Source organism: Leucopleurus acutus (assembly GCF_964270905.1).
Source record: "Leucopleurus acutus genome assembly, chromosome: 14".
In the NCBI taxonomy this organism is placed as follows: domain Eukaryota; kingdom Metazoa; phylum Chordata; class Mammalia; order Artiodactyla; family Delphinidae; genus Leucopleurus; species Leucopleurus acutus.
In genome coordinates this window covers 79594985-79610414 of record NC_139156.1, presented here as the reverse complement: position 1 = coordinate 79610414, position 15430 = coordinate 79594985, and the positions used below count along the sequence as shown (strand labels likewise).

The following is a 15430-nucleotide window of genomic DNA, read 5'->3' as shown; positions in this document are numbered from 1 at the left end:
ATGTTATTATAAATCACTTTTCTTTTGTTTCAATGAAATGACATTTTGTTGACTTTGAAATCCTGTATGGGTTAGTAATTCCATTTCGCGTTGTTTTGGGGGCAGTATACAAGGGAGCATTGGCTCTGTTGTGGTGGAGAACCACTAGTCTAGACTAAAGGAATTACCTTATCCTTTATAGTTGTTAATGCTTATATTGGTATTAGTTCGAACTTGGCTTCAACTAGTAAAGATTATACCAATATCTTAGAATCTCTAAATCAGACAAAACAGAATATACCACATGTACTTGTTATTAAGCCAATTCAGATCTCTTAGTAACTTCATTGGAGTCTTCTTTTACATTTCAAATTTTACTTGGAAAGTCATAATAGCGATATGTATTTTACCACAGTACACATTTTTTTTAATGCTTAGATGCTATTTTCATGAAGCCAAAGCAATTTAAAGTTGTCAGATCATAAATGTTCCCATCTTATACTTGTGAAATAGGTAAATGGCAAAAAGGTGGTATACCCATTTTAAAGGAGGAAAATGGGTCAGAAGTTGTCATATTGATAGCAAAATTCGGATCCCACCTCTTCAGAAGCACGTGTTACTGTCAAGTGGCTGAGCCTGTTAGACACAGTATAACAGGGTAGTTATGCGCTCTGGCGCACATGTCTTATGAAGGCTAGTCTGCTGGCCTCTGCTGTGTATGCAGGATATTAGGGTGTGTTGAGTGAGGTGTTTGGTGAGCTGCTTTCTTGAGTCTCCCCAGCGTCCCAGGTTGCTGGGGTGACACCTTGCCGGTCAGGGTTAGGTCCTGCCGCTTGAGGTCAGAACCTGGGGACAGACAGGGTGGTTTTCAAGGCCCGGCTCAGGGCATACATTTTTCCCTGTGTATTTTCCCCCAACCAGTTCAGCTCACGTTGATCTCATGAGACTTCTCAGTTTAGAATAGAATAACATTTGCAAAGGTCTAACCTCTGTTTTAACAACGACCTTCAAGAAGAATGTAAGATGGGCTTTAACCCAGAGAAGAACTGTCTTCACAGTTAGCTTTCAGTGTTTCCGTGTTATCACATTTGTTCGTTACGCTGACTCTTTGAGATGGCTATGACAGGTATTGGTGACCAAGTGGGTTATGAGTAGAGCACGAAACACTGGAGTCAAGCTCAAATCCTAGCTATGAATGAACTCCTCTTTAGTGTAGTTCTCTAAAAATAAGGTAAAGTTTTTTCTTGAATAGTTGGTGTGACACCGACAGAAGAAGTTTAGGGAGTGGACCAGATTACCTTGGAAGGCCCCCATGTTCAGAGGACTTCATGTCACTCTTTAGTTTCAATCTGATCTCTTAAATAACCTAAGGTAAATATGGCAATCTCCTGGTTATATATTAATTACCTGTAATTAATATTTGTGACACTGTCGGTTTACAGTAGTAGTATACAGGTTTATCCCAAATTTATGCCTGTGAACCAGTTATGTGTCTCTCTCCCAGGTGCTTCTGTTCTCCATCTCTTGTCTTTTGGGGAGTTGAGAGGTTCAGTTAAGGTGATGAACTTTGAATTTCTCTCTGCCTTATCCCTAGATTTCCAGTGCTTTTCTTTCAACCTAAACTAAAGGGTGTACCCTAAACTCTTTGAACTGTGCGGGTCAGTATTTTACCCTCAGCTTTTATTGAAAATATTCCCTTTCTAAGTAATTGCATGATTTCTCTTTTCTTTTGAGCAAGAAATGTTAAAATTTTACTTTTCTTCAGCACCATGAATGGAGTTTAATACTTGGCGTCAGAGGGGACATGGTGTCCAGACCATGTCCACAACACTGGCTAACCTAACAAATGGAAGCTCCTCGATTTACTTATCCTGTGTGCGTCATAAGATTGTTGGAAAGTGTTCTGAGGTTCTTTTTTTTTTACAGATCCAAAATACACTTCATTTTTCATTTTATTTTATTTTATTATTATTTTTTTAACATCTTTATTGGGGTATAATTACTTTACAATGGTGTGTGAGTTTCTGCTTTACAACAAAGTGAATCAGCCATACATATACACATTTCCATATCTCCTCCCTCTTGCGTCTCCCTCCCTCCCACCCCTCCAGGCCGTCACAAAGCACCAAGCTGATATCCCTGTGCTACGCGGCTGCTTCCCACTAGCTATCTACCTTACGTTTGGTAGTGTATATATGTCCATGCCTCTCTCTCTCTCTGTCACAGCTCACCCTTTCTGAGGTTCTTAAATGAGCATTAATGCATCAGTATAAAATATTCTCCTGGGGGGTGGAATGAATTGGGAGATTGGGATTGACATATATACACTACTATGTATAAAAGAGATAACTAATGAGAACCTACTGTATAGCACAGGGAACTCTACTCTGGTATAGGTATAAAGTGATAGGATAATTTTTTTAAAAATCACTAAATGTGCTGATAGGATACAGGCAGGGTGAATCTCTGTAAGAGGTGAAGAGAGATATTTCATTTTGGGAAGCTTCCCATGAATCAGGGCAAGATAGAAATTGTGACATTCAGAAGCAGTGTGCAAAAAGATGCTTATCAACTGAGCTTTTTTCTTTTTTTTTTCTGTTGGGAAAATGAGTTCACCTGGTCAATTCTTTAGATATTACAGCAATATACATTAAATTAGAGTGAATATGTCTCCTCTCATGGTGAATGGTTAGTTATGCAGTGTTGCTGAAAAGGCTCTATGCATGCCTGTAACAAACAGGATATCAAGGTCAACGACATTTATTAGAACTCCCCAGAGACCCAGTCTTTCCCAGCATCTAAACAAGCCCCAATAAGAAAGATACTTACTATAGGAGTTTTGGAATCTGTTGGGGACCCTTTTACCTTTGAGTAGTATTGCCAGATTCAGCAAATAAAAATACAAAATGCATGGTGAAATTTGGATTTCAGATAAGCAGTAAATCATTTATTGGTATAAGTATGGGACATGCATCATACATATACTTACAGTGAAAAATTTTAAGTATATAACAAATTTCAGATTGTTTATCTGAAATCCAGATTTAACTGGGCACCTGAATTTTATCTTACAACTCTGTTGGGCAGACTGAACCTTGATTATAGTGCTTCGTGAGAGTCTTTCATTTCTGCAAGAGCCGTGGTTGGGATGTGTGGACTTTCCTAGCTGCATATGTAATTGGTGGGCCGAAGGAGGCAGGAACTTGAACAAGCCGAATGCTTACAAGAGAAAACATTTTGGACTCTCCCCCTTCACTCCCTCCCCTCCCCCAGTTTTTTCTCTTTTAGGCAGGGCTCAGAATTTCAGTGTTCAGATGCAACATCTTGATAATAATCTAAGATCTCAGTGGAATCTTTGAATTATTAGTTTGTCTTTGAAGATTTACTGTTATTGATGGGCACTCCTTCAGCTAGCATTTTTTATTTGCTGGGCTGTTTGTTTTTCCGAGAAACCTGCCAGGAATGTTGCAGAGGAGACTGATGTTTGATGTTTTCTTTTGATCTGCAAAGGGCACAGCATCTCCTTTGCACCCACCTAACACCATTTCTGACTTCTTTCTTCTGCCTGCAGCGAAACTAAACAGTAATAAAGGTCTCTTCTTGAATTGTTCATTACCACTGTTATAAATTTAGGACAGAAATGAAAACCGTGGTATTTGTTTTACATTGTTGTTTTTTCATTTATTATAAATGTGCTGGTTTTAAAAATTTGTGCTCTCATACTTATTTTTACATTTCAGTCACATAATATTTGAACAATACATTTTCCTATTTCTATTTCCACCCCCCAGTGTTACTCCTTTAAGGAAAACTAATACTATTTCATAAATTTCATAATTTCATTTCACTAAAATTTCAAATTTCACTGTTTTGTAAGCCAAAGCTTGTTTCGTAAATGTGAGACTCTAGGAACAGTCTCTTAGATGCAAAACTCATTTGTTTGTATACATTTAGATAGATTGAGGTACATAAACGAGTGTTCTAAATTGTCTGGGATTATTTTTCCGACACCTAACAACATGGGATTTAGTTCAGCCTTGTACATGTAAAGTGTTTAACATTCATGATGTTTAGTTGTCAGTAAACACAAGATTGGACTGTGTGCTGTCAAAATGGAAAATTAAACGAGACAACCTACAAGTCATCTTTGTGATTTACTTTGTAAGAAACATGTTTGTTTATTTTTATTTTATTTTTTTTAAAGTATAGTTGATTTACAATATCGTGTTAGTTTCAGGTGTACAGAAAGCGATTCAGTTTATATATATATATTATCTTTTTGAGATTCTTTTCCCTTATAGGTTATTTCAAAATATTGGGTATAGTTCCCTGTGCCATACAGCAGGACCTTGTTGTTTATCTATTTATATATAGTAGTGTGTATATGTTAATTCCACACTCCTAATTTATCCCCCCCCCCCCCCGCTTTCCCCTTTGGTAACCAGCTATAAGTTTGTTTTCTATGTCTGTGGGTCTATTTCTGTTTTGTAAATAAGTTCATTGTATCATTTTTTTTAGATTCTATGTATAAGTGATATCATATGATATTTGTCTCTGTCTGGCTTACTTCACTTAGTGTGATAATCTCTAAGTCCATCCATGTTGCTGCAAATGGCATTATTTTCATTCTTTTTTACAGCTGAGTAATATTTCAGTCTCTGTGTGTGTGTGTGTGTGTGTGTGTGTGTACACACACACACATACACACTACATCTTCTTTATCCATTCATCTGTTGATGGACATTTAGGTTGATTCCATGTCTTAGCTGTTGTAATGTAGTGCTGCGGCGAACATTGTGGGTGAAGCACCTTTGTTTAAAACATATTTTAGTTAAAATGTTATGGTTCTAGAAATGTCTTATTTTCAGTAGTATTGCTTTTGCTGTGCTTTCTCTATTCTCAGAGGGATTTTCATGTAGGATCCTGTTTGATGCTTATTGTAGGACAAGTACCACCACTTTTCCATCAAGCTCCTACTCAGGTTTCAAGGTCCAACTCAGATTCTCCTTCTTCTGTGGAATACACACTAGACCAGGACTTTTTTTATGTTGTGTGTCCTTCTTGGAGGCATAACATAATCTTTTCAAAAGCAGGGGAAAAAAATACATTGCATTACAGAGGAAATTTAGTCACATTGAAGTAATCAAAAATATTTTAAAATTATGATCTAGTTAGATATATATTTCTCTTTTTTAGATCTATATTTCTTTACTAAATAACATTAAATAATATCATCTACTGATGGATCTAATAACTACTAAAATTTGTGGTAGTGAGGAGAATAAAGACAGAAATGCAGGAAAGGATAGTGCACTGGTAGTCAGGAATCCAAGTCTTGGCTGTGCTACCTCTGTGATTGTGACCCCAATATCCCCAAGTGAAATGGGATTGGATTAGATCAGAGTTTCTTAAAGTGGGACATGAGGCCCCCCTGCATCAGAATCCCCTGGCACATTGTTTTAAACAGCAGAACCTGGGCCCCAGCCCAGTCCCACTGCGTGCACAACCTGGGGTGGGTTCCAGTAAGCTTTCCAGGTGACTGACTGCTTTTCAGGTTGAGTTTGAGAAGTCCTAGACTAGGTAATCTCTTAGGTAGATCCGTTTGAACTCTTAAAAAAAAAAGAAAAAAGAGGCTAGGGAATTCCTTGGTGGCACAGTGGTTAAGAATCCTCCTGCCAGTGCAGGGGACTCGGGTTCGAGCGCTGGTCGGGGACGATCCCACATGCCGCGGAGCAACTAAGCCCGCACACTGCAACTACTGAGCCCGTGTGCCGCAACTACTGAAGCCCATGTGCCTAGAGCCCGTGCTCCGCAACAAGAGAAGCCACCGCAATGAGAAGCCCGTGCACCGCAATGAAGAGTAGCCCCCACTCGCCACAACTAGAGAAAGCCCATGCGCAGCAACAAAGACCCAATGCAGCAAAAATTAAAAATTAAAAAAAAAAAAAAATATATATATATATATAAACGAGGCTAGCTACATTTAATCTCTTTAGCTGAGTGATAGAAATGTGTTTGTTAAAACAGAACTGTGTTCTTCACACTAGGAGCCTTTTCTGTGTGAAAAGAAAATGAAATATTTTCTAGGCAGCTTCTGGTAGTCAGTGATCCTCTGATATCACAGCAGGCAGACTCAGAACCTGATTCTGCTGCAACAGAGAATTTAATTTCCTGCATCGACAATTTCCCCCTCTCCCTTGGGTTATTTTTGTCTCATGTAAGTTTGGTACTTTCTCCCATCTTAAAACATCTGCCCTTTCCATCCCTCCTCTCCCCTTTCCATTGGATCTCCTGTGGACAAGAGGAGTCTGAGCCCACTCTCCTCTCACTCTCTGGAGCTTGTCCCACGGCCCCGCCCCAGCTGCTTCTAGCAGGGTCACTTTCCGGTTGCTAGATTCATTGGCCAAACTCAGCTGTCGCCTTCCGGGCATTCACAGCCCTGGACACGGTTGTCCACTGTCTCCACTGCCTTCCAGGACACCACTCTCTCGGGGGGTTCTCACGACCTCCGGGCCCCTTCTTTTTGCCCTGACATCACTTCTGACTTTCCGAGATTCCGAGTTCCTTTTACAATCTGGTAATTTCTGTAGACCCACCTCCCAGAAGAAAATGTATATATGTTTATATTGACAAAATTTATCATCAGTATTATTTTCATCCTCTTTAATTATGGTGACTTCTCCGAAAGTTTCATTTGTTTAAAAGAGTTAAAGGGCGTAAGCCAAAATAGTGTTTATCATACATTTTTGGCAATTCATGTATTTCATCATTTATTCTCTGACATGATCAAATGATGATATTAACATTTACAGCTTTTTTTTTTGTTTTTTTTTGTGGGTTTTTTGAATTTTATTGTATTTATTTTTTTATACAGCAGGTTCTTATTAGTCATCTATTTTATACACATCATGTATACATGTCAATCCCAATCGCCCAATTCAGCGCACCACCATCCCCAGCCCCACACGGCTTTCCCCCCTTGGTGTCCATACATTTGTCCTCTACATCTCTGTCTCAACTTCTGCCCTGCAAACTGGTTCATCTGTACCATTTTTCTAGGTTCTACATACATGTGTTAATATACGATATTTGTTCTTCTCTTTCTGACTTCACTCTGTATGACAGTCTCTAGATCCACCCACGTCTCAACAAATGACTCAATTTCGTTCTTTTTTATGGCTGAGTAATATTCCATTGTATATATGTACCACAACTTCTTTATCCATTCGTCTGTCGTTGGGCATTTAGGTCACTTCCATGACCTGGCTATTGTAAGTAGCGCTGCAGTGAACATTGGGGTGCATGTGTCTTTTTGAATTAATGGTTTTCTCTGGGTATATGCCCAGCAGTGAGATTGCTGGGTCATATGGTAATTCTATTCTTAGTTTTTTAAGGAACCTCCATACTGTTCTCCATAGTGGCTGTATCAATTTACATTCCCACCAACAGTACAAGAGGGTTCCCTTTCCTCCACAGCCTCTCCAGCATTTGTTGTTTGTAGATTTTCTGATGATGCCCATTCTAACTGGTGTGAGGTGATACCTCATTGTAGTTTTGATTTGCATTTCTCTAATAATTAGTGATGTTGAGCAGCTTTTCATGTGCTTCTTGGCCATCTGTATGCCTTCTTTGGAGAAATATCTATTTAGGTCTTCTGCCCATTTTTGGATTGGGTTGTTTCTTTCTTTATATTGAGCTGCATGAGCTGTTTATATATTTTGGAGATTAATCCTTTATCCGTTGATTTGTTTGCAAATATTTTCTATTCTGAGTTGTCTTTTCATCTTGTTTATGGTTTCCTTTGCTGTGCAAAAGCTTTGAAGTTTTATTAGGTCCCATTTGTTTATTTTTGTTTTTATTTCCATTACTCTAGGAGGTGGATCAAAAAAGATCTTGCTGTGATTTATGTCAAAGAGTGTTCTTCCTATGTTTTCCTCTAAGAGTTTTATAGTGTCCAGTCTTACATTTAGGTATCGAATCCATTTTAAGTTTATTTTTGTGTATGGTGTTAGGGAGTGTTCTAATTTCATTCTTTTATATGTAGCTGTCCAGTTTTCCCAGCACCACTTATTGAAGAGACTGTCTTCTCCATTGTATATCCTTGCCTCCTTTGTCGTAGATTACTTGACCATAGGTGTGTGGGTTTATCTCTGGGCTTTCTATCTTGTTCCATTGATCTATGTTTCTGTTTTTGTGCCAGTATCATATTGTCTTGATTACTGTAGGTTTGTAATATAGTCTGAACTCAGGGAGTTTGATTCCTCCACCTCTGTTTTTTTCCCTCAAGACTGCTTTGGCTATTCGGGGTCTTTGGTGTCTCCATACAAATTTTAAGATGATTTGTTCTAGTTCTGTAAAAAATGACATTGGTAATTTGATAGGACTTACATTGAATCTGTAGATCGCTTTGGGTAGTAGTCATTTTCACAATATTGATTCTTCCAATCCAAGAACATGGTATATCTCTCCATCTGTTTCTATCATCTTTAATTTCTTTCATCAGTGTCTTATAGTTTTCTGCATACAGGTCTTTTGTCTCCCTAGGTAGGTTTATTCCTAGGTATTTTATTCTTTTTGTTGCAATGGTAAATGGGAGTGTTTCCATAATTTCTCTTTCAGATTTTTCATCATTAGTGTATAAGAATGCCAGAGATTTCTGTGTATTAATTTTGTATTCTGCACCTTTACCAGACTCATTGATTAGCTCTAGTAGTTTTCTGAAGGCATTTTTAGGATTCTCTATGTATAGTATCATGTCATCTGCAAACAGTGACAGTTTTGCTTCTTCTTTTCCAATTTGTATTCCTTTGATTTCTTTTTCTTCTCTGATTGCTGTGGCTAGGACTTCCAAAACTATGTTGAATGATAGTGGCGAGAGTGGACATCCTTGTCTTGTTCCTGATCTTAGAGGAAATGCTTCCAGTTTTTCACCATTGAGAATGATGTTTGCTGTGGGTTTGTCATATATGGCCTTTATTATGTTGAGGTAGGTTCCCTCTTTGTCCACCTTCTAGAGAGTTTTTATCATAAATGGGTGTTGAATTTTGTCAAAAGCTTTTTCTGCATCTATTGAGATGATCATATGGTTTTTATTCTTCAGTTTGTTAATATGGTGTATCACAATGATTGATTTACGTATACTGAAGAATCCTTGCATCCCTGGGATAAATCCCACTTGATCATGGTGTATGATCCTTTTAATATGTTGTTGGATTCTGTTTGCTAGTATTTTGTTGAGGATTTTTGCATCTATATTCATCAGTGATATTGGTCTGTAATTTTCTTTTTTTGTAGTATCTTTGTCTGGTTTTTGTCTGGTTTTGGTATCAGGGTGATGGTAGCCTCATAGAATGAGTTTGGGAGTGTTCCTTCCTCTGCAATTTTTTGGAAGAGTTTGAGAAGGATGGGTATTAGCTCTTCTCTGAATGTTTGATAGAATTCACCTGTGAAGCCATCTGGTCCTGGACTTTTGTTTGTTGCAGGATTTTAAATCACAGTTTCAATTTCATTACTTGTGATTTGTCTGTTCATATTTTCTGTTTATTCCTGGTTCAGTCTTGGAAGGTTATACCTTTCTAAGAATTTGTCCATTTCCTCCAGGTTGTCCATTTTATGTCATAGAGCTGCTTGTAGTAGTCTCTTAGGATGCTTTGTATGTCTGCGGTGTCTGTTGTAACTTCTCCTTTTTCATTTCTAATTTTATTGGTTTGAGTCCTCTCCCTCTTTTTCTTGATGAGTCTGGCTAATGGTTTATCAATTTTGTTTATCTTCTCAAGGAACCAGCTTTTAGTTTTATTGATGTTTGCTATTGTTTTCTTAGTTTCTATTTCATTTATTTCTGCTCTGATCTTTATGATATCTTTCCTTCTGCTAACTTTGGGTTTTGTTTGTTCTTCTTTCTCTAGTTCTTTTAGGTGTAAGGTTAGATTGTTTATTTGAGATTATTCTTGTTTCTTGAGGTAGGCTTGTATACCTATAAACTTCCCTCTTAGAACTGCTTTTGCTGCATCCCATAGGTTTTTTGTTTTTTGTTTTTTGTTTTTTTGTGGTACGCGGGCCTCTCACCGCTGCGGCCTCTCCCGCTGCGGAGCACAGGCTCCAGACGCGCAGGCCCAGCAGCCATGCCCACAGGCCCAGCCACTCCGCAGCATGTGGGATCCTCCCGGACCGGGGCACGAACCCACGCCCCCTAAATCAGCAGGCGGACTCTCAACCACTGCACCACCAGGGAAGCCCAATGCCATAGGTTTTGGATCATCGTGTTTTCATTGTCATTTGTCTCTAGGTATTTTTTGATTTCCTCTTTGATTTCTTCTGTGATCTCTTGGTTATTTGGTAGCGTATTGTTTAGCCTCCATGTGTTTGTGTTTTTTACGTTTTTTTCCCTGTAATTCATTTCTAATCTCATAGTGTTGTGGTCCGAAAAGATGCTTGATATGATTTCAATTTTCTTAAATTTACTGAGGCTTGATTTGTGACCCAAGATGTGATCTATCCGGGAGAATGTTCCATGCGCACTTGAGAAGAAAGTGTAATCTGCTGTTTTTGGATGGAATGTCCTATAAATATCAATTAAATCTATCTGGTCTGTTGTGTCATTTAAAGCTTCTGTTTCCTTCTCTATTTTCATTTTGGATGATCTGTCCATTGCTGTGAGTGAGGTGTTAAAGTCTCCCACTATCGTTGTGTTACTGTCGATTTCCTCTTTTAGAGCTGTGATCAGTTGCCTTATGTATTGAGGTGCTCCTATGTTGGGTGCATATATATTTATAATTCTTATAGCTGCATTTTGGATTGATCTCTTGATCATTATGTAGTGTCCTTCCTTGTCTCTTGTAACATTCTTTATTTTAAAGTATATTTTATCTGATACGAGTATTACTACTCCAGCTTTCTTTTGATTTCCATTTGCATAGAATATCTTTTTCCATCGCCTCACTTTCAGTCTGCATGTGTCCCTAGGTCTGAAGTGGGTCTCTTGTAGACAGCATATATATGGGTCTTGTTTTTGTATCCATTCAGCAAGCCTGTGTCTTTTGGTTGGAGCATTTAATCCATTCACGTTTAAGGTAGTTATCAGTATGTATGTTCCCATAATCTTTTTCTTAATTGTTTTGGGTTTGTTTTTGTAGGTCCTTTTCTTCTCTTGTGTTTCCCACTTAGAGAAGTTCCTTTAGCATTTGTTGTAGAGCTGGTTTGGTGGTGCTGAATTCTCTTAGCTTTTGCTTTTCTATAAAGCTTTTGATTTCTGCATCAACTCTGAACGAGATCCTTGCCAGCTAGAGTAATCTTGGTTGTAGGTTCTTCCCTTTCATCACTTTAAGTATATCATGCCACTCCCTTTTGGCTTGTAGAGTTTCTGCTGCGAAATCTGCTGTTAACCTTATGGGAGTTCCCTTGTATGTTGTTTGTCGTTTTTCCCTTGCTGCTTTCAATAATTTTTCTTTGTCTTTAATTTTTGCCAATTTGATTACTATGTGTCTCGGTGTGTTTCTCCTTGGGTTAACCTGTATGGGACTCTGCACTTCCTGGACTTGAGTGGCTATTTCCTTTCCCATGTTAGGGAAGTTTTCGACTATAATCTCTTCACATATTTTCTCAGGTCCTTTCTCTCTCTCTTCTCCTTCTGGGACCCCTATAATGCGAAGGTTGTTGCATTTAATGTTGTCCCAGAGGTCTCTTAGGCCGTCTTCATTTCCTTTCATTGTTTTTTCTTTATTCTCTTCCACAGCAGTGAATTCCACCATTCAATCTTCCAGGTCACTTATCTGTTCTTCTGCCTCAGTTTTTCTGCCATTGATTCCTTCTAGTGTAGTCTTCATTTCAGTTATTGTATTGTTCATCTCTGTTTGTTTGTTCTTTAATTCTTCTAGGTCTTTGTTAAACATTTCTTGCATCTTCTCGATCTTTGCCTCCCTTCTGTTTCTGAGGTCCTGGATCATCTTCACTATCATTTTTCTGAATTCTTTTTCTGGAAGGTTTCCTATCTCCACTTCATTTAGTTGTTTGTCTGGTGTTTTATTGTTCCTTCATCTGGTACATAGCCCTCTGCCTTTTCATCTTGTCTGTCTGTCTGTGAATGCGGTTTTTGTTCCACAGGCTGCAGGATTGTAGTTCTTCTTGCTTCTGCTCTACAGCTGTTTTATAGGCATACTTAGATTTCCCTGAAAGTAAGGTATCATTGCCAGGATGCAGTGCTGAATGCTGAAATTTAATGTGTCTAAAGATCTGTTTTGAATCTCTTGGAAAGCCTTGGCAGCAGTCATTACATACAGCAATATGATTAATATATTTTAAATTCGTCTAGAGATTATTACTAAAAATTGTTATAAAACCTGAATATAAATTGTGATAAAATATCCTATTTCTATACAGTTCTTTCCACATGCTCTATTTTAGTCCCATATTTGAACTTTCATTTAGTTCAAGTTATCATTTAAAAGATTTTTGTACATAACCCTGTTATCCACAGATGTTTTCATTTCTTTGTGTTCTTATTTGATCTTTGTCTAGCCATAGATATGATTCCTCTGTAGTTGTGTCATGTACAATTTGGTTCAATTTAGAAATCTCAGCATTATTCTGTAAGTAATTTTATTAAGTATTATAGGTAGAATATTTTAATGACTGCATCTGTCTGGTTTACTTAATAGTTCCTGTCCAGCTGGCATTTTTATGGTTTCCAGAGTTGCTCAGTTACCGAAAAAATGCTATTATATAGAATCTTTGTAAAAGCAATTTTGTTTTTATTTTTAAATTATTGCCTGCTGACAAATTCCCAGGAGTATGATTATACAATCAAGAACTAACCCAACCTTTCAGTCTTTGAGTGTTAGGACTTTATTTTTTGCTAGATTTATCGACAATAGTTTCATTGCTTGAATTTACATTTCTTTTTTTTAAATATTTTATTTATTTAATTTTTTGGCTGCGTCGGGTCTTTGTTGTGGTGCGCGGGCTTCTGTCTAGGTGTAGCGCACAGGCTCCAGGGTGTGTGGGCTCTGTAGTTTGCCGCACGCAGGCTCTCTTGTTGAGGTGGGAGAGCTCAGTAGTTGTGGCGTGTGGGCTTAGTTGCCCCGCAGCATGTAGTTCCCCGACCAGGGATCGAACCCACGTCCCCTGCATTGGAAAGTGGATTCTTTACCACTGGACCACCAGGGAAGTCCCAATTTACATTTCTTAGTTATTAGCAAGGTGAGACTTTTCCCCCATGGATTTAATACTTCTCTTTCCTCTTCTGTGAATCATCTGTTCGATCTGTCTATCTATTGGGATTTTACATGCTTGCATCAGCACACAACCCTTTATAATCAATTGTATGAATTACCCTTTTTTTTTAGTATATTACTCTCCCTTTTATGCTGATTCTACTTTTTCAGCATACAGAAAATTTTGAAAACCTTCAGAACATTGCCTTATGGTAGATGATACTTTCTTTTTCCTTCTTTTTAAAAATTGTTTAATTGCTTTTATTTGCTAATATATTTGTAAATGCAGGCATTTTACATTTGTGGCAGAGTGACAGTTTATAAAGGATTTTCGTGTGTGTGATCTTATTTAAAGGTCCCCATAGATGATATTTTCTCTGTTCCGTTTCTCTCCTTTCCCAGGCACCCAACGGGAGGTTCCTTCATTCGTCCAAACAAAGTAAATTTTGGAGTAGACTTTCTCACTGCAATTAAGAACCGCTATGCTTTAGAGGATGAACCAGAGGAAGAGGGAAAAGAGCAAATTGTTACAATTGGAAATAAACCTGTGGAAACCATTGGTTTTGACTCTGTTGTAAAACAGCAAAGGTAAGTGGAACTGATAATGGTAGAGCCGACTTTCACAGTTTCATCAAAGTTCAGGATTTAAGGTCAGCCGACTGCATGTCAGTGCTCAGAACTTTGCTTCCAAAGTGGTCTTATCTTTTCTGCAGAACAGTAAATTGAGATCAGAGGAATCCAAGGATTGAGTATTCAGGGAAATTAAAGTCCTTATTTTAACACAGGACTTTCCTAGATTGGAAATGAAACACTGATTTGCCCATTATGAATATTTATACCATATTCTATTGTATTGACTAATTATTAAGGAACTAAGGTTGATGTCTGGATGATAAGTCAAAAATGGAAACAAAAGTCTACATTGTTACCTGTGCCGTGTAGCACGATGGCACCTTCTAGAACCCAGTGGTTCCCATCTCTGGATGCACACCCGCATCACCTAGGCTCCTTTTGAAACATTGCAGAATCCTGGGCCCCATCCCAGACCTACTAGATCAGAATAGCATGCATGGGCTCTTGCTTTTAAGAAGTACCCACAAGTGACTGTGTCGCAGTCTGAGGGGCACTACATAATGCATTTTGAAACTGCTGCATTTGAACTTTCTCTGTCCTCCCCAACTCTCTGAACGCAGTGATGCTCTGTAGACAGGCTCACTGCTCATTCTGAGGCACCACGTGAACCAGAGTGTGTGGAAGCTGATATTCACACAGAACCGCACACAACTGCACACGAACCTCCCAGGTTACGCTGGTTTAGCAGCGATGGTCAGTGCGTGGTGTTTGACCCTAACCTGGATGAGGCGTCCAAGTAATGACCCCTGGTGGCCACTTTGGAGAGTAGATTTGCCGCTACTTGGCATAGGCCTGCGATCTTTTACTTTGTCTCTGAAGTATTGAACGTCGTTTTGTTCAAAGTAAAATTCTTCGCTATCTTTTTGTTGCTCTTGTTGTTGTTATTGTCATTAAGATTTAACATGATACAGAATTTAAGTGCACATGGGGACAGTGTTGAAGACTAAATACATTTCTTTCTTTTTAAAAAAATTTTTCATTTTGTTTGGAAATTGTGGCCACACTGCACGGCCTGCAGGATCTCAGTTTCCCAGCCAGGGATTGAATCCGGGCCATGGCAGTGAAGGCGCCAAGTCCTAACCACTAGACCATCAAGGAACTCCCAGTAAATTCATTTCTTGATATCTCTGCTTTTTAGCACAGATGACCAGCATTAAAAAAAAAAAAAGAAAAAGAAAACTCAAAATAAATCAAGATTTTTGAAAAAGCAATAACTTGACAGTTAATTACAAACAATATACATTCATTGTTGAGGATTTAGAATATATAAATTGAACAAAAGAGAATCATGACTAATGCACCACTGAGAGATTACTAACGTGAATGGTTTTTGCTGCTGATTTATAGAGCTATGTGCTTCATAGGGTTAGAGTTCTTTGCTTTATTTTTTCCATTTATTTATTTTTTAATTAATTTATTTTAGCTGCTTTGAGTCTTAGTTGCAGCATACGGGCTCCTTCAGTTGCGGCACACAGACTTCTTAGTTGCAGCATGCATGTGGGATCTAGTTCACTGACCAGGGATTGAACCCTGGCCCCCTGCATTGGGAGTGTGGAGTCTTACCCACTGGACCACCAGAGAAGTCCCTATTTTTTCCATTTAAAATGCAA

At 38.3% G+C, this 15430-nt stretch overlaps 1 protein-coding gene across 2 annotated transcripts in view; it reads left to right on the top strand.

Moving 5' to 3' along the window:
* The window catches only part of TBCE (tubulin folding cofactor E), a 109725-nt gene that overhangs the window by 75282 nt on the left and 19013 nt on the right, over nt 1-15430 (top strand). For both annotated transcript variants that reach the window (XR_014326734.1, XM_082854238.1), the window contains exon 4: nt 13590-13775. Coding sequence is in view for 1 of the 2 variants with exons in the window: in XM_082854238.1 (XP_082710364.1) it covers nt 13590-13775 (186 nt within the window). In the remaining variant the exon portion in view is untranslated. The remainder of the gene's footprint in view (nt 1-13589; nt 13776-15430) is intronic.